We start from the raw sequence: 17,771 nt of genomic DNA, 5'->3' as shown, positions 1-17,771 counted from the left end.
ACCTGCAAGGCTGGAATAATACCTAAAGTTATATGATTACATACAATTGACAGGTAAAAACATTTAGCAGTGACAGGCACAAAATGAGTGCTAAATAGAAAAGGTACAAGAGAATTATTTCCCATCCCCAACTAGTTGAACTCTTAAAAGCACAGATGAGAATTCTTAATCCAGATTCCTTGACTATCACTGATGTGACCCTGGGGTTTAACCTTTAAGCTTCATTTTTCTCACTTGTACATGGGGAAGACTGTGAAGGGATGGATGGAAAGGCTTCAAAAACCTAGGTAAAACATTTGAGGGAGAAAATGATACTTACCCTCAAAGCTCCTGGGAGGCAGGCAATGGGAATATTCCACAAAGCAGCTTCTGCAGACATGGGAGCTTGATGGTGGGTCCCAGAGAGGACAGGGATTGGGGGTTTCCTGACATTCTGTGTCCTCTGGGATCCAAGAGTCATCTTGATCTACCCGTTCCTGCCCCCAGCTGAGTTCTGGGTTAAAGGTTCTTAAGGGAGACTTAGGGTCCAGGGAGCTCCAAGTCCAGGCTGGGGGTGGGGAGTTAAAGAACCCATTAACAATGAAAAATATATAATAAAAGAACAGTGAAACATACCTGGTACCTGACTGGATTATTTTTTTAAAGGTAAATTTGTTTAATTCTTTTTGCTTATAAAAATAATACAGCAATTGAGAAAAAAATAATAATAATACAGCAATTGAAATGAAGAGCCTAACTATCCCACAAGCTGTGTGACATGGCAGCCAAAAAAAAAAAAAAAAAATTCAACTTTGCCAGTCACCTTGACTGTTTTCATTTCTTTGGCCAAGCTGCATGGCACATGGGATCTTAATTCTACCGCTGGGGCTCGAACCTGCGCCCTCTCCTCCCCCTCCCCAAGGTGGAAGCTCAGAGTCCCAACCACTGGATTTGGACTTGGACCATCAAGAAAGTCCCTCAGCCACCATGACTTTTATCTCCCACCTCTACATTTCTCTTCACGATGTTTACTGAGCACCTACTGTGTGCTGCTTAATGCAGGGGACACAACTAAGTTGTCCCTCTTGTTCTGCTTAGAACATTCAGTTCACAACAGCCCCGTTTGAACGAGCCTCCTCCCTCACCTGGTTCTTCACTTTGGTCCTGGAAGAACACCTCGACCTCCTCTTCCTCATCGTCAGTCAGCAGCAGCAGCTCCTCGTGTGGCCACCGGAGCTCCCCACTCTCTTCACTCACCTCAGAGGCTTCCACCACAATGGAGGGGAGGCGGGTCTGCGGACACACAGCCTGGATGGGCACAGCGGGGAAACTGGGCCAAAGTGGAGGATGAACCGACAGCAGGACGCAAGGTGGGAAAGTACTAACCTGAACATCCTGGTGGCCTTCAACCCTGTCAATTTCTCCTCTGTCCTTCCACAGCGGGTTGGTCAGTCTAGGACTTTCTGGATGCTGGGAAGAGCCTGGGCTATCTCTAGGCCAAGGCCCATCCTCACTGCTCCCTGGCACAAGGGCCATGGGTGCTGATTCTAGAATGTAGGGCGGTTGGACTCAGTAGAGTGTTCCTGCCCAGTGCACCCCACAGACTGCTCCTTTAATCGCTTTGAAGCCGAGCCCCTTAATCACTTCTGAGGAGAGGAGGCTGACGTGCAAGGAGATTATGGGCCTTCCAGGGGAGGGGACAATCCCAGGAGGTGGGAAGAAGTGAAGTGCTAGTTGCTCAGTTGTGTGAGACTCTTTGCGACCCCCATGGACTGTATAGCCTGCCAGGCTTCTCTGTCCATGGGATTCTCCAGGCAAAAATACTGGAGTGGGTAGCCATTTCCTTCTCTAGGGGATCTTCCGCATTGCAGGCAGATTCTTTATGGTCTGAGGCACCAGGGAAGCGCACTCACTCTGTGGTGACACGGGGAAAAGCAGGAGGAGTAGGAGTTAAGGAGGGCATTTGGATTAAAGCCCCATGAGTAAAGAGCTTTGATGATGAGTTTGAAATTTCCTGATTCTTACAGGGTCTCCCAAATTGACATGTTTCTTGGTAACTTATTTAATGAATATTTATATAGTGTCAACTAAAAAAAAAAAAAGCACAACGTGAGAGTTGTGAGTGAAGTTTTATTTGGAGCAAAATGGAGACTGCAGCCCAGGAGACAGTCCCTCGGGTCTGAGAGACTGCTCCAAAGAGGCAGCGGGGAAAGTCAAAATAAATGATTTTGGTGAAGGGGGAGCTCAGTGCAATCAGGCGCTCATTTTATAAAAGGTTTTCTGCTAGTCAGGAGCAGGAGCTGACATCACCATGAAGGGATTTAGTGCTTTTCTAGATATGAGGAGGTGCAAGAAATGAGATCATGAAATCAGTTCCTGAAAATATCGAACTATCTAAAAGACCTGTTCCACCAGTTTCCCTGGGGCACAGAGTGCCTCACTCTCCACCCTGAATTCCCTTTAGGGAGTGTCGAGGTCAGCAGCTGCAGCAATACAGGCAGATGGCAAGTGCCCTTCTTGTTTTTGTTCATTCAGCTCAGTCTCGTCCGACTCTGTGACCCCATGGACTGCAGCACACCAGGCTTCCCTGTCCATCACCAACTCCTGAAGCTTGCTCAAACTCACGTTGATTGAATCAGTGATGCCATCCAACAGTGATTGTTGCTGTTCAGTCACTGGCAAATGCTCTTGGCAAGCGCCAGTCTGTAGTTGATACCAGGAACTGTTTTAAATGCTTTTCATATAAATTGTTTAATTATCCTAAAATTGTGAGATGCTGTTGGTCAACTGCTAAGTCATGGCTGACCCTTTGCGACCTCATGGACTGCAACATGCCTGGCTTCCCTGTTCTTCACTATCTCCCAGAATTTGCTCAAATTCATGTCCATTGACATGTCCACATGCACTGTTATTAGCCTCATTTTCCGATGCAGAAACCGGAAAACAAAGAACTTAAATGACTTATCCAGAGTCACACAACTAAGAGGTGTTTTCTTCACCAAACTAGAATTCGGTAGGTTACACAACATCCATGGTTTTCATGGTTTAAAAAAAAAAAAAGCCAAGATTATATATCTTAAAGAGAAAGGCAACGTTTGGTTTTACCAAGTAAAATGAAAGGAAAACGTATTAGTATATCCTTTTCCCCATCCGGTACACTTGGTTTTTCAGTTTTTGTTCAGGATTGAAGAGACTGAGGGAGTCAACAGACTGATATTTATAAACATGTGGACGTCCATTACATAATGCAGTTTGGATAAAGCACAAGTAATCCTAGGAAACTACAGAGGGCTTAGCCCTCTATTGATCTGGACCTTCCGGAACTGGGCAATTGTAAAACTCACAGTAACCATGAAGACACTCTCCCGTTAGCAATCCTACTCGGGATTTCATGATAAGGGGTCCCACTCTAAGCCCTGGGTCCCAACACCTCTTGACGCGCTCCAACTTCTCAGCTAAACTTAGTCTTAAGATCTAGATGCTTCAGATTCAGTGGAAACGTCTCTCTGGTTAGGTCCTCTCTAGCCCGGGCCCGTCTCTATGGTTTCTTGTGTGGGGCACTCTAGCCTGCGCAGATTGAGACGTCGCGGCGGCCTTGCTAGGCTACTGGAGGCTCCAGAGGTCGCCTCGCTGGTCACGCGGTCGCCCATGGAGAACCTGCACAAGTTGCTGCTCGCGGGCGCAGTGCTGGGCGCCGGGGCTGGCGTGGGCACCGCGCTCTTTGCCCTTGTGACCCCGGGAGAGGAGCGGAAGCAGGCGATGCTGAAGGTGGGAGCCGTTGGGGAGGCAGCGGTGGGGTGGGCGGGCGGAGAACCGCGGGCTGGTGGCCGGGGCTGCGAACCACTCTTTCCGCCCGCAGGAGATGCCGGAGCAGGACCCGCAGCGCAGGGACGAGGCGGCCAGGACCAAACAGTTACTGCTGGCCACTCTGCAGGAAGCAGCGGCCACGCAAGAGAACGTCGCCTGGAGAAAGAACTGGATGAATGGCGGCGGCGGGAGGTCAGCCTGAGACAGAACCTGCCCGCCTGGGCGCCGGGATTTATGCTGCAGCGCAGGCGCCCAAGCCAGCCTGACTCCTCCGTGGGCCGGCGGGGAGTCCGACCCGGATCCCAAGCGCAGGCCTCTCCGGGACTTGGGGCGCTTCCGCCGGGTGAGCGCGCTCTCTCCTAAAGCTTGCACGGACTACGTTTTAACGTCCACACCGCGGGCTGTGGCTAACTGAAGGAATCAATAAACCATGTTCCTCCATCCAGAGAGTGAGCCCTGCGGTTGGACGCCCATAAAAGCCAAGTGTTCTGCGGGTCGGTGCTGCGGCCTGGCTGGAGTGCGGCTGCCGCCTGCCACGCCCGCCCCATGTGAGGCTGAAGCCCAATCGACATTTTCAAAACACAGGTCAGGTCCTGTGGTTTGTGGGAGTGGATAACCAAGTGACGTTCTTGAAATTATAACTAGCCTGGAAACTCTTGTGCAATAAACACCCATAGAGGACACTTTGGGTTCCTGTCTTTCGAATGAGGTTGGAGAGGGGCTTCTAGCAACTAGCATGTGCCATGATGCCCTCTTTGGTCTTAAGTTTTGGAGGCCATTGTGGTACTAGTAAAACGGAGCATACTGAGACAGATCTTGTTTCAACTCCTGTATGTTACAGAACCTCTCTGAGCCTCAGTCCTCCTGTTCCATGCGTGCTAAGTCACTTAAGTCCTGTCTGACTCCGCTACCCTATGGACTGCAGCCCAGCTGTCCACAGGATTCTCCAGACAAAAATACTGGAGTGAGTTGCCATTTCCTTCTCCAGGGGATCTTCCCAACCCAGGGACCAAACCTGCGTCTCTTACGTCTCTTGCGGTGGTGGGGGTGTTCTTTGCCACTGGGGCCACCTGGGAAGTCCTGATCATAAAGGTGCCAATTATCTTGAGAACTGTGGTCAAAAGGTGAACTTAGGAATGTAAGTGCCAGGCACAGGGCAGTCTCTCACTAAATGCACTAGGGCTTTCCCCCCATAAGGTGTTCATTGCAGTGGTTTTCAGTCTCTGAATTTGGTCACAGAATCTATTGGAGATGCCACTGATGGGATGAGGTAAAGCTGTCAGTGGGGTGGCAGCCCCACAGCCAAGTCAGTAAGTTCACTCTCCTTTTTATTTTTCCGTCCTGTGGTTCCAAACTATTGCAACAGTGGGGTGCAGGGGAGGCTGTTTTCATTAAAGCTGAAACACTACATAAAGCCTGGTAACACTGAGGTCTGATCCCACATATGAGGCAGTGGTGTGGCTTTGTGCTTCTAGATTGTGAAGTCATAAACAAGTTGTCACGTGTGATCTTTTAAGTTTAGTTGTGGCCTCTTTCCTAGCCAAGGTTTGAGAGGAATGAGGCAGCTGCTTGAGGGAGCATGAGGATGAGGTGAGCAGCAACAGCAAGAGGGGCTAGAGTGCAGGAGCCTGGCAGTTCAGAGCCTGAGCCTGAAAGTCAGGCTCCCCAGGAGTGTGTGCAGGTTGCTACCTGTGTCAGTCTGAACAAGTCATGCGCTTTCACGTCCCAGTCTCTAAAATGGGATAATTGTACCCACTGCTAGGTAATAGTGCCTTCATATCTCAGTTAATACACATATAGTACTTAAAACTGTGTAGTACATATTAAGTACTCAATACTTTTCGTGAATGGCCACATTTTAAAAACTACACTTTTAGTAGCTAGTAACTGGGGACTCGTTAGGTGTCATGCACTGTGCTAAAGCATTACGTAACCCCCACAACCCCAAATAACAGGTACTATTATCCAGATTTTACTAAAGAAGAAACTAGACTTAAGTCAAGGCACATAGCCAGTAAAGGTTTCAAGCTTAGGTACTGTCTTACTCATAGAGCAAAAAGTGCTATCCAATGTACGCCCCCACTTTAACCTTCCAGTTAACCTCCCAGGCAACTAATCAGACCCAGAGATTAGAAACAAGTCTCCCTTGGAAATTTAAGATAAAGCATAGTGTCTATTCTGAAAGCCTTCCTTGTCTCTCCCAGCCATTCAGGAAGGAGTCAGGTACATACAGAACTCAAGAGAGTCTATTTATTAAGAAGGCAATGTCAGTGCTTTATCAAAGATGAAGAGAGGTCAGAGAGGGATGGTGGGATAAAGGCCTCTCAGCCGGGACATTTCTTGGCCACAATGAGGACAGCAGAAGGCACAAGTCCTGAAGATGGAAGAAAACAGATTTGAACCCAAAGATATCTGCTTCGCCCCACCGCCCCATATGCTGCCCTCACACCATCTCTAAACAAAGTCCCTTCTTTGCATCCCTTCTCTTCTCCGATTCCCCTATTCCCCAAGTCCTAGTTTAGGATCCCACGTGTCATACCCAGCTCCTGCAGAGGCCGCTCCATGTCAGCCTCTGAGAAGGCCCGCCGGGGGAAGCCACTGAGCAACTGCACAGGGTCCTGGCCCCCGCCTGGCTCCTCCCCACGGTGGAGCTCCACGTAGAGCCGCACAGCTGCCAGCTGTTCCCGAGCCCGGAACGTCTGGGTCAGTGAGGTCCCATCTGGCAGCCGGACCTAGAAGGCAAGAGAGAGATACTGTATAGTGAGCGTCATAACTGAGTTAGGTGCCCAAGTGAGGAAAAAGAGCAAAGTTGGCTTCTCCTTCCACTTAGAGAGACTGGACCAGGAGAATTACTATTGAAAGCACCGAATGAACAACCACTTAGGATGCACCTTACTCAGCCAGCACCCCTGGCTCCCTCACAATTTAAGGAAAACATAATACAAAATTATATAAAACATCTGGACAGATAGCACATCATGCAAACAGGTGCATAATCTAAATGAAAACACTATGAACAAGTAAAAAGGGAACTGCTGAGTAAGAGAGGGGTATGGGTTTAAATAAGACTGGGGCAAGTGAAATTTGATATCTTCCCTCAGAGCAAAGGAGGTAGGATTTCAAAGTCATTTACAAAGAAGGGAGAGGTTTGGCAAAGGGAACATAACTGAAAAAAGCTCTGGGCTGGGCTTGGCTGGGTGCCCTGTAAGCCAACAAAGGGTCTCAGGAGCAAGACTGGAATCCGAATCAGTACCTGTATGCGACATTGGTCATACTCCCGCTTTGTGGGAGGCTCCCGGCTGGGAGAGGAGGGAACAGGGCCTGGCTCTGCTGCTGGTGGGGATGGCTGAGAACCCACGTTGCCACCATACTAGAAGACAAAGTTCAGTAATCAAGCACTCAGCCCATCCTTGCCCTCTGAAGCTAAGAAAAAAAAGCTAGATTTACTGCCCACCCCCCAACTTCACTATCCTGGGTTTCCACCCAATCACCTACCTTCTTGGCTCTCTCTGCTTTGTCCCTTTCAATCTTTTCTCGGACTCTTTGTCTGGAATGCAAACAGGACACAAGGAGGTCAGACATTGACAAAGCAAATCCTGATTCCTTTCCCATGTCTTAGCCAGACCCATGTCCCAGAACCCAGACCTGGCTGCTAACTCTTCAGCCTTTTCCCTCTTCCGCTCTTCAGCAGCTCGGCGCATCTCGTCTTCCTGTAGCCTCTGTCGGGCAGCTGACAACTCCTGCCCTTGTCTCCTGCGCTGCCGTTCCCGTTCCAATGCCTCCCGCTCCTCTCTTTCTTCACGCTCCCGCTGCTTCTGGGCCACCAGCTCCAACATCCTATGTTGCAGAAAGGAAACCATTCAAGAGACATGTATATAAATTGGGAAAGTGAGTTTATAACAAGGGACTCAGAAAACAAAATCCAAGAACAGAGTCCCAAAACAGATACAAAAAAAACAAAGAAGGAAAAGGCCAAGAAAAAACAATGTGGGAAGTGAGAGTTCTTTGACCAGATTTGTGTACTGGGGAGAGGTGGAAAGTGACTCTCAGAAATGTGAGCTTGTTCTTCCTACCTCTTGGTCTGTTCCTGTCTTTCCTCTTCAGTCAAAACAGGTTTGCCTTCTCCCACTGCAGACCCAGGTCCTACATACAAACAAACAATCAGTATTATTACCCTTTCATCCTCCTCCTCGGGCCCTCCTGAATAATCACACTGTTTTCCTCAGTCAGGACCTTTGGGGCCACCTTGCTCCGAAGGGGTGGGTTCCCGTCCCAGGACATGTCCAAGGGGGGTGGCTAGTGGCTCATCCACATCGGGGTCGTCTTCGTGCTCCATCAACCTGGCAGGGAAAGTCAGGAGCGAGGTTAACGTCCAGGTTGCCCTCTCAGCAGTTCCCCGTCCCCTGCCACCGGTCTGAGTGCTCACCAGTCCATCGCAGCCTCGATGCCCTGGTTCCCTGTGAGGGCCAGAGCCTTCTCCCTGAGGGCAGAAACACCGTGAGTAGAGCCCACGAGCCATGGCGACGATCAGGCTGGGGCGTAGAGCCTGAGGCCAGACTGGGGTAAAGGCCTGGACAGATGCGCGACCCCCGCGGCCCTGGGTTAGGGGGCTCCCTTACGCGCGTCCCTTGGGGAAGCCCATCTCGATGAGACTCTCCAGAGCCGTCAGCTCCGCCATGACGCCGCCACCGCCGCTTCCCGCGGGGACCTGGGGAGAGGGGGGAGTGAAGACGGCGAAGGGGGTCAGCGCGACGCGCCTCCCACCAGCGCCCAACCCTGCCCGCGACGGCCCCGGCCGGGTGCTTGCTCACTCACCGGCTGCGGACCAGCCGCGGACACCTACGAGAAGAAAGCCTAGGCGAGGCGGAAGTGCCCGAATCTGTTTGGGTCACGTGGAGGCGGGCGTGGACGGGTGCCGCCGAGTGCCAGAAAACGCAGGCCTGGCCCTGCTGAGGGAACGCGAATGGGCGGTGCCTGAGAGTCGCATTCTAGGAGGCAGCCACCATCCCCCAGCCCAAGTCCGGACGCCCGTTGGTGCTAGAGAAAAAGGACGATACAGTCCTGAAACCCATGGGCGAATGAAGACAGCTCCCCAGATGGCCCCTAAACGAACCGCAAGCAGTGTTCATCAGGAGCCCTAGAAATGTATGCACCCTTTGACCCATTCATCCTCTCCGGGGAATTGAGCCATCCTCCGCTCGACTGCCACAAGGGATCTTTGCAAAACGCAGTAACTGATCTTGTCATCACCTCCCGGGTTAAGACTTCTCCACGACACCTCAGTCACCTAAATGGCTTCCTTCTACCGTCTCTTGTTAATTCTCTGTCAAGTGAGGATAACAATAGCACCAACCTTAGGTGTCTGGCAAGCTGCACTGGGTAAAGGTAGTTAGCACGGAGTTCATGTGTCACTGCTTGAGGGTAACTTGTGCAGATTGCAAAACAGACCTTTTCTTTCTTTTTTGGCAGCATGACCTGTGGGATTTTAATTCCCGGACCAGAGATCAAATTTGCATTCCTGTGATGAAAGTGCCTCAGCTTAACCACTGAACCACGATGGAAGCTCCTGCGGTTTGCATTCTAAGGAAAGCGTGCTTTGACCACCCCATCTCTATCTCCCAGCACCAGTATTTTCTCTATTAGCATTTGTCCCCCTGCTGTGTAGTCTTGTTGATTACTTAGCTCTCCACTGCTACCTGGTCTCTTAGGTCGCCTAAGTTAAAACTCACTTTTATTTTCCTTATTTGTTTATTTGACCAAGTCATACAGCTTGTGAGATCTCAGTTCCCCACCAGGGAGCTAACCTGTGCCCCCTGCAGTGAAAGAACAGAGCCTTAACCACTGGACCACCAGGGAAGTCCCTAAAACTTACTTTTAAATGTTTATTAGAGGCAGACTAATAATAAGTTGCTAATATTGATAATAGATGCACTAGAGAATTTTATATGGTTAATTAATATTTAATCATCCCAACAATCCATATGATGTAGATATTATTAGTAGTCACAGGAAACAAGCACAGAAGGGTGAGCTAATTTACCGAAGGTGACAGAGCTGGTAAAGTAGGAGAGCTGGAATTCAGACCCAGGCAGTGTGCGATATAAAACGGCTAAGCTGTGCTGTCTCTCTGTAGTGGAGTCAAGAGCATCAGCTTTTGGTGCAACTTGGGCTGAAATCCTGACTTGTAGCTTCAAAGTGTTTAGAAGCTCAAGCTTGCTTCTCATTTGTGAAAAAAGTGACACCATCTCTTGGAATGAGTGTGATAGGAATTAAGTGAGAATGTATGTAAAGCATGTCTTCATGGTTTTTTGGTTTTGTATTTTTGGCTTTGCTGCACAAGGCATGTGGCATGTGGGATCTTAGTTCCCTGACCAGGGATCAAACCCGTGCTCCCTGTGGTGTAAGTGTAGGATCTTAATCACTGGACTACTAGGGAAGTCTCTAAAGTGAGTCTTTAATAATAAGATAGTAGGTAAGAAAAATTATGAAAAAAATGAGGGAGTAGACCCTCATTATTTGTAAATGACTTGTTGGGAAAGACTCTGATGCTGGGAAAGATTGAAGGCAGGAGGAGAAGGGAGTGACAGAGGATGAGATGATTGGATGGCATCACCAACTTGATGGACATGAGTTTGTGTCAGCTCCAGGAGTTGGTGATGGACAGGGAAGCCTGGCCTGCTGCAGTCCATGGGGTTGCAAAGAGTTGGACATGACTGAGCAACTGAACTGAACTGAAATGCTGAGGAAATACAGGAATCAAAAATACACAAAGAATTTGTGGCAATGTGGTGAGTATATTCTAGATGCAAATATATTCTAAATTTATTCTAGAGTTCCAATAAGAGAAAAATGACTAGGGACTTCCTGGTGGTCCAGTGGTTAAGACTCTGTGCTCCCAATGCAGGGGGCACTGGTGCGATCCGTGGTCAGGAACTAAAATTCCACATACCACAGAACATGGCCCCCTAAAAAAAAGAATATTTTTTTAAAGGGATATCTTTTTTTTGGTGTTAGTTCTAGAAGGTCTTGTAGTTCTTCCTGCTGCTGCTGCTGCTGCTAAGTCGCTTCAGTCGTGTCCGACTCTGTGCGACCCCATAGACAGCAGCCCACTAGGCTCTGCCGTCCCTGGGATTCTCCAGGCAAGAACACTGGAGTGGGTTACCATTTCCTGCTCCAATGAAGGAAAGTAAAAAGTGAAAGTGAAGTCGCTCAGTCGTGTCTGAGCCTATGGACTTCACAACCCCATGGACTGCAGCCTACCAGGCTCCTCCGTCCATGGGATTCTCCAGGCAAGAGTACTGGAGTGGGGTACCATTGCCTTCTCTGTGTAACTCTTCCTAGAACCATTCAATTTCAGTTTCTTCTGCATTAATGGTTGGGACATAGACTTGGATTACTGTGATGTTGAATGGTTTGCCTTGGAAACAAACTGAGATCATTCTGTCATTTTTGAGATTGCACCCAGTACTGCATTTCAGATTCTGTTGTTGATTGTGAGGGCTATTCCATTTCTTCTAAGGGATCCTTGACCACAGTAGTAGATCTAATGGTCATCTGAATTAAATCCTCCCATTTCCGTGTTAGTTAACTGATTCCTAAAATGTCAATGTTCACTCTTGCCATCTCCTACTTAACCATGTCCAATTTACCTTGATTCATGGACCTAACATTCCAGGTTCCTGTGCAATATTGTTCTTTACTGCGTTGGACTTTACTTTCATGACCAGACATATCCACAACTGAGCTTCGTTTCTGCTTTTGCTCAACTCTCTTTCTGGAGCTATTTATCCCCTCTTCCCCAGTAGCATATTGGATACCTACCAACCTGGAGGGCTCATCGTCCAGTGTCATATCTTTTTGTCTTTTCATAGTGTTCATGGGGTTCTCGAGGAAAGAATACTGGAGTGGTTTGTCATTCCCATGTCCTTTTCATCATAGGTTATTGGAATGCAAAAGTAGGAAGTCAAGAGATATTTGGAGGGACTTCCCTAGTGGTCCAGGGGCTGGGACTCCATGCACCCAAGGCAGGGGGCCCAGGTTTGATCCCTGGTCAGGGAACTAGATCCCATATGCTACAACTAAGACCCAGCACAGCCAAATAAAATAAATAAATGTTTGTGTTTTTTTTTTTTAAAAAGAGAGAGATACCTGGAGTAACAGGTAAACTTGACCTGGGAGTACAAAATGAAGCAGGACAAAAGCTAACAGAGTTTTGTCAAGAGAACACACTGGTCATAGCAAACACCCTCTTCCAACAACACAAGAGATGACTCTACACAGGATCATCACAAGATGGTCAGACTGAAATCAGATTAATTATATTCTTTGCAGTTGAAGATAGAGCAGCTCTACACAGTCAGGAGAAGACAATGGCACCCCACTCCAGTACTCTTGCCTGGAAAATCCCATGGACGGAGGAGCCTGGTGGGCTGCAGTCCATGAGGTCACTATGAGTCGGACATGACTGAGTGATTTCACTTTCACTTTCATGCATTGGAGGAGGAAATGGCAATCCACTCCAGTATTCTTGCCTGGGGAATCCCAGGGATGGGGGAGTCTGGTGGGCTGCCATCTATGGGGTCTCACAGAGTCGGACACAACTGAAGTGACTTAGCAGCAGCAGCATACAGTCAGCAAAAATAAGACCAGGAGCTAACTGTGGCTCAGATCATGATCTTCTTATTGTAAAATTCAGGTTTAAATTGAAGAAAGTAGGGAAAACCACTAGACCATTCAGGTATGACCTAAGTCAAATCTCTCATGATTATACAGTGGAGGTGACAAATAGAATCAAGGGATTAGATCTGGTAGACAGAGTGCCTGAAGAACTATGGATGGAGGTTCGTGACATTGTACAAGAGGCAGTGATCAAGACCACCCTCAAGAAAAAGAAATGTGAAAAGGCAAAATGGTTGTCTGAGAAGGCCTTACAAATAGCTGAGAAAATAAGAGAAGTGAAAGGCAGAAGAGAAAAGGAAAGTTATATCCATCTGAATGCAGAGTGCCAGAGAATAGCGAGGAGAGATAAGAACACCTTCTTATGTGAACAGTGCAAAGTAATAGAGGAAAACAATAGAATGGGAAAGATTAGAAATCTCTTCAAGAAAATTGGAGATACCAAGGAAACATTTCATGCAAGGATGGCCAAAATAAAGGACAGAAATGGCAAACACCTAACAGAAGCAGAAGAGACTAAGAACATGTACAAGAATACACAGAAGAACTATACAAAAAAAGGTCTCAATGATCCAGATAAACATGATGGTGTGGTCACTCACCTAGATACAGACATCCTGGAGTGTGAAGTCCAGTGGGCCTTAGGAAGATTACTATGAGCAAAGCTAGTGAAGGTGACAATTCCAGCTGAATTAAAATCCTAAAAGATGATGCTGTTAAAGTGCTGCACTCAATATGTCAACAAATTTGGAAAACTCAGCAATGGCCACAGGACTGGAAAAGGTCAGTTTTCATCCAATTCCAAAGAAAGGCAATGCCAAAGAATGTTAAAACTATTGTACAATTGTGCTCATTTCACATGCTAGCAAGATAATGCTCAAATTCCTCAAGTAAGGCTTTAGCAGTACGTGAACCGAGAACTTCCGGATGTGCAAGCTGAATTTAGAAAAGGCAGAGGAACCAGTGATCAAACTGCCAACATCTGTTGGACCATAGAGAAATCAGGCGAATTCCAGAAAAACATCAAAAATCATCACTTCCGTTTGATTGACTACACTAAAGCCTTTGACTGTGTGGATCACAACAAATTGTGGAAAATTCTTCAAGAGATGGGAATACCAGACCACCTTACCTGTCTCCTGAGAAACCTGTATGCAGGTCAAGAAGCAACAGTTAGAACTGGACATGAAACAATGGATTGGTTCAAAACTGGAAAAGGAGATTGTCAAGGCTGTGTGTTATTACCCTGCCTATTTAACATATGTAGAGTACTGTGCCATGCTTAGTCATTCAGTTGGTCATTCAGTCATTCAGTCAGTCAGAGTCATCTGACTCTTCGAACCCATGGATTGTAGCCCACCAGGCTCCTCTGTCCTTGGGGATTCTCCAAGCAAGAATACTGGAGTGGGTTGCAATGCCCTCCTCCAGGGGATCTTCCCAACTCAGGGATTGAACCCAGGTGTCCTGCATTGAAGGCGGATTCTTTACCATCTGAGCCACCAGGGAAGCCTGGTGCAGAGTACATCATGCAAAATGCCAAGCTGGAATCAGGATTTCTGGGGGAAATATCAACAACCTCAGATAGGCAGATGATAGCACTCTAATAGCAGAAAGTGAAGAGGAACCAAAGAGCCTCTTGATGAGAATGAAAGAGGAAAGTGAGAAAGCTGGCTTAAAACAACGTTCAAAAAACTAAGATCATGGCATTCAGTCCCATTACTTCATGGCAAACAGATGGGGGAAAAATGGAAACAACGACATTTTATTTTCTTAGGCTCCAAAATCACAGCAGACGGACTGCAGCCATGAAATTAAAACGTACTTGCTCCTTGGAAGGAAAGCGATGACAAACCTAGATGGCGTATTAAAAAGCAGAGACTTTGTTGATGCTTTCGAATTGTGGTACTGAAGACTCTTTAGAGTCCCTTGGAATGCAAGGAGATCAAATCAGTCAATCCTAAAGGAAATCAACCCTGAATATTCATTGAAACGACTGATGCTGAAGCTGAAGCTCCAATACTTTGGCCACCTGATGCGAAGAGCCGACCCACTGGAAAAGACCCTGATGCTGGGAAAGATTGAGGGCAGGAGGAGGGGGCAACAGAGGATGAGAGAGTTGTATGGCATCGTCAACACAATGGACATGAGTTTGAGCAAACTCTGATAGATAGTGAAGGACAGAGGCCTGGTGTGCTGCAGTCCATGGGGTCATAAAGAGTTGGATATGACTTAGTGACTGAACAACAAAAAAAGAGAAGAATGACTAAATTGTATAGTACTATCTCTCTCACTTACTTCTGGGTAAGTACCCTGTGGAAATACTTAATCATGTGAGGATATGCCAACAAACAAGGATGTCCATAGCAAACAGTGAAGACAAATGTTCTAACAAGGAGCCATGGGAAGTGTCAGTTAAGGAGCATCCTCCAATGGAAAGTTATGCCATTCATATAATCAAGGAAGCGGTGATTTACCAACATGGAATATTGTCCATAGTATATTGAATGAAATCAAGAATATATTTCCACTGCTTAGGAAAAGATTTGCTCTGCTACAGGCGATTACCCCTTGAGGAGGAGAACTCTCCTTTTATCAAGTATTACTTAAAATTTGTGTTATAATTTTTTAAAGATTTAAGAGCAGTAAAAGTGAGGAATAAACTCTATAGCAACTTAGACTTTTCTACATCCAGTTAATTTAAAAATAAACTCAAGGGACTTCCCTGGTGGTCCCATGGCTAAGATTCTGCCCTCCCAATGAAGGGGCCTGGGTTTAAAAAAAAGGAAATTGAAAATTTACTTATTTACTTATTATTGGCTGCTATGGGTCCTTGACGCTACTCACAGGCTTTCTCTAGCTTCAGGGTGCGGTGGGGTTGGGGGTGGGGTGGGCTACTCTCTAGTTGTGGTGCTCTGTGGCATGTGGGATCTTTGCAGGGATTGAACCCATGTCCCCTGCATTAGCAGGCAGATTCTCATCCACTGTGCCGCTAGAGAAGTCCCAAGGACACGGAATTGAAAAAGATCATGATAGCTATGTTTCCAAAGTGTAGTCACTCAGTCGTGTCCGACTCTTTGCGACTCCATGGGCTGCAGCTATACTCTAATACAAAATAAAAAGTTTAAACAAAAAGGATCATGAAAAATGAAAACGTCTTCCTTTTACATTTCCTTTAATGTTATACAACACAAATAATACACAGTAAACACAAATGGGGGGAGGGGAAATCCTTTGTTATTAATATATTTTTACAAGCAAGCTTGTCCCAGACAGCCACTTGGACAATCCTCCTCTTCTCCACCCCATGTCAGTCACTTAGTTCCACCCGACTTAAGACACAGTGGATTGTAACTCAGTGTGCATCCTTACTATCTAAGCAAAAGGCAGCAGGTGAGGTGTGGTCGCTAGCCCCAAACTCCCATCCCAGAGCAGCTGATTCTCAAAATCCCATGGGAAGCCACCCACAGTGACAGGGCCCACACGTGGAACCTGGTCGCGCAGCCTGATTTGTGAGGCCACGAGCTAAGAACCATTTTAAAATTTTTAAATGGTTACATGGTTATGTAAGTACCTACACAATATCTGTGATTTTATCCCCTGGAACCACAAAGCCTAAATTACTATCTGGTCCATTAAGAAAAGATCTTGTCAACTTTCTCTACTCCTTCTAAACCTCAGCTTCGGAGCAGAGTGTTAAGTTTGGGGCATGAACCCACTCAGCAAGGGCCCAGCGCCTGGTCTTCTCTGCCACCCTCGGTCTGGCCTTCGTGGGCCGTCACCTCCCCGGGGAGGCCCGGGCAGCCTCAGAGCCCCGAGTGGCTGGGGCGGCCTCGGCGGGGGCAGCCCCAGCGCTGGCGTAGGCAGAAGTGCCAGACCAGGGCGGAGCAGCTGAGCAGGGCCAGCGCCGAGCCCACGCCGACAGCCGCGTGCAGCACAGTGAGCGGCCGCGGAGGCACGGTCAGCCGGCCGCAGGGCCCTAAGTTGGGGCCGTCCGCGCCGTCGAGGCCCTCCGCCCCGGGCCCGGGCGCGCCGCTCTCTCCCGCGTCGTTGGCGGCCACCACGCAGACAACGTATGCGCCCCCGGGCTTCAGGCCCTGCAGCTCCGCTCGGCGGACCGTCGAGTTGAAGCTGGGCCCCTTCTGTGGAGCCCCACCGCCTTCCCACAGCAGCAGCCAGTACTGGTGGACCGGGGAGGAGGGGGCGCACCAGTGCACCTCGGCGCGGCCAGTCTCGGCCTCTACGCGCACTTCCCCCAGGCGTGGCGGCCGCGGCGGCTGCAGGGCGCTGGAGAGGCCGGGGCACAGGCAGGCTCTCTGGCCGGCCCTCTGCAGCTCCTGGCAGGGCACCTGCAGGTGGCGGCAGTGGTCATAGTCACAGAGGACAGCGGGCAAAGGTGTCTCATCTTGCTCGTCTCCTTCCAAGTCTCCGGCCGCCAAGGGCTGCGTTCTGGGAACCAGGGAGAAGGTGACAGCAAGGAGCCACAGAAGGCAGGGAGCGCGCGGCATGGAATCTGGAAGGGAAGGTGCAAGGGTAAAGGCTCTTCAGCCCCCAGACCCTGCCAGCCCCCCTCGTCCCTCAACAAAACCTGTAAGCAAAGGGAAACAGGACCGGGGACCAGGAGAACAAGAGGTGGGAATGACCCCGTGACACACCCATGTGTCCGTCCAGCTTCTGAACAGCGTATGTGCTTGGTTTTGGGGAAAAGAATGAAATGTGGTCTAAGCTGACAGAGAGAGGTGCGATCCGCAACATGTGAAGCACTGGAAATAGTTAATGAATAAACAGTGCTGGGGGGAGCTGGGGCGGAGAAGAGGAGGAAATGATTTACACCGCCTGGGTAAGGAAGGTGGAATGGTTACCAGCTGCCACCCAGAGCAACCAGATAGTCAGCGACACATGCAGAAAGCCAGAAAGGAGATGGTAGTTAGAACGGAGAAGAGAGGGGACACAGAGGCCCTGGAGCCCTCCGTCCCCACCTGTCGAAGGCCTGGTCCCTCCCTGCCCTCCACACTTCTATCTCATAGGCACCCCCTTACCAGCAGGTAGGCCTTGATGCGGAGAGTAGCAGGCTGGGGCTCCTAAGAGGTCCCCAGGAACACAGGCTGTGCGGTCACGTTCTGTCAGTGTCTTCAACTCTGTTTCGGCCCAAAGCTTTTATACCCCTCGACTGTGATGTCACCACCTGGCCCCCCTTCCCCTGCTCCCCTCCCTGGTGAGTGCCAAGAAGAGGGCTGGTCCCTTCAGAAGGCCTGAGTCATGGGGCCAGGGTGGGGGAGCCACATGCAGCGGTTTCAGCTGGAGGTCGGGAT

The 17,771-nt window shown here is 48.8% G+C and overlaps 4 protein-coding genes across 6 annotated transcripts; 1 reads left to right on the top strand and 3 right to left on the bottom strand.

Annotated features, from left to right (window-relative positions):
- Nucleotides 1-230: 230 nt before the first annotated feature.
- On the bottom strand, nucleotides 231-1,731 carry LBHD1 (LBH domain containing 1). The gene is made up of 4 exons (XM_043921224.1): nucleotides 1,366-1,731; nucleotides 1,125-1,272; nucleotides 320-547; nucleotides 231-250 (listed from the first exon to the last, which is right to left on the bottom strand). Exons 1-4 carry the CDS (start codon nucleotides 1,513-1,515, stop codon nucleotides 231-233), a joined length of 546 nt encoding a protein of 181 aa, XP_043777159.1. The 5' UTR covers nucleotides 1,516-1,731.
- A 1,803-nt stretch (nucleotides 1,732-3,534) lies between these two features.
- LOC122673768 (ubiquinol-cytochrome-c reductase complex assembly factor 3) lies at nucleotides 3,535-4,469 on the top strand. Its single transcript, XM_043871623.1, has 2 exons — nucleotides 3,535-3,747; nucleotides 3,839-4,469. Exons 1-2 carry the CDS (start codon nucleotides 3,628-3,630, stop codon nucleotides 3,986-3,988), a joined length of 270 nt encoding a protein of 89 aa, XP_043727558.1. The 5' UTR covers nucleotides 3,535-3,627; the 3' UTR covers nucleotides 3,989-4,469.
- A 1,553-nt stretch (nucleotides 4,470-6,022) lies between these two features.
- UBXN1 (UBX domain protein 1) lies at nucleotides 6,023-8,738 on the bottom strand. 2 transcript variants are annotated; one of them, XM_043871599.1, is made up of 10 exons: nucleotides 8,602-8,738; nucleotides 8,406-8,494; nucleotides 8,213-8,266; nucleotides 8,020-8,126; nucleotides 7,860-7,929; nucleotides 7,432-7,623; nucleotides 7,282-7,333; nucleotides 7,040-7,156; nucleotides 6,326-6,518; nucleotides 6,023-6,160 (listed from the first exon to the last, which is right to left on the bottom strand). In XM_043871599.1, the coding sequence occupies exons 2-10, from the start codon at nucleotides 8,462-8,464 to the stop codon at nucleotides 6,111-6,113; spliced, it is 894 nt and encodes a 297-aa protein (XP_043727534.1). In that variant the 5' UTR covers nucleotides 8,465-8,494; nucleotides 8,602-8,738; the 3' UTR covers nucleotides 6,023-6,110. The 2 variants fall into 2 exon arrangements, with proteins under 2 accessions (XP_043727534.1, XP_043727541.1); XM_043871606.1 differs by having other exon boundaries at nucleotides 8,032-8,126.
- A 6,879-nt stretch (nucleotides 8,739-15,617) lies between these two features.
- LRRN4CL (LRRN4 C-terminal like) lies at nucleotides 15,618-17,607 on the bottom strand. Of its 2 annotated transcripts, none has more exons than XM_043871579.1 (2): nucleotides 17,499-17,607; nucleotides 15,618-16,972 (listed from the first exon to the last, which is right to left on the bottom strand). In XM_043871579.1, the coding sequence occupies exon 2, from the start codon at nucleotides 16,965-16,967 to the stop codon at nucleotides 16,266-16,268; it is 702 nt and encodes a 233-aa protein (XP_043727514.1). In that variant the 5' UTR covers nucleotides 16,968-16,972; nucleotides 17,499-17,607; the 3' UTR covers nucleotides 15,618-16,265. The 2 variants fall into 2 exon arrangements, with proteins under 2 accessions (XP_043727514.1, XP_043727504.1); XM_043871569.1 differs by lacking the exon at nucleotides 17,499-17,607 and adding an exon at nucleotides 17,115-17,459.
- Between the last annotated feature and the right edge of the window lie 164 nt (nucleotides 17,608-17,771).

Source organism: Cervus elaphus, chromosome 2 (assembly GCF_910594005.1).
Source record: "Cervus elaphus chromosome 2, mCerEla1.1, whole genome shotgun sequence".
In the NCBI taxonomy this organism is placed as follows: Eukaryota; Metazoa; Chordata; class Mammalia; order Artiodactyla; family Cervidae; genus Cervus; species Cervus elaphus.
This window is presented reverse-complemented; position numbering and strand designations above follow the sequence as displayed.

Coding starts and splice junctions, on each gene's coding strand:
- LRRN4CL (XM_043871569.1), bottom strand. CDS start 17,214: ATGTTGCGGATCGCACCTCTCTCTGTCAGCTTAGACCACATTTCATTC. Junction 16,973..17,114: donor GAAGCTGGACGGACACATGG/GTGTGTCACGGG, acceptor CTTCCCTTCCAG/ATTCCATGCCGCGCGCTCCC.
- LBHD1 (XM_043921224.1), bottom strand. CDS start 1,515: ATGGCCCTTGTGCCAGGGAGCAGTGAGGATGGGCCTTGGCCTAGAGAT. Junction 548..1,124: donor GGACCAAAGTGAAGAACCAG/GTGAGGGAGGAG, acceptor CCCCACCCCCAG/CCTGGACTTGGAGCTCCCTG. Junction 251..319: donor GCCTCCCAGGAGCTTTGAGG/GTAAGTATCATT, acceptor ATCCCTTCACAG/TCTTCCCCATGTACAAGTGA.
- UBXN1 (XM_043871599.1), bottom strand. CDS start 8,464: ATGGCGGAGCTGACGGCTCTGGAGAGTCTCATCGAGATGGGCTTCCCC. Junction 8,127..8,212: donor ATCGAGGCTGCGATGGACTG/GTGAGCACTCAG, acceptor TTTCCCTGCCAG/GTTGATGGAGCACGAAGACG. Junction 7,624..7,859: donor AGACAGGAACAGACCAAGAG/GTAGGAAGAACA, acceptor TCTGCAACATAG/GATGTTGGAGCTGGTGGCCC.
- LOC122673768 (XM_043871623.1), top strand. CDS start 3,628: ATGGAGAACCTGCACAAGTTGCTGCTCGCGGGCGCAGTGCTGGGCGCC. Junction 3,748..3,838: donor GGAAGCAGGCGATGCTGAAG/GTGGGAGCCGTT, acceptor TTCCGCCCGCAG/GAGATGCCGGAGCAGGACCC.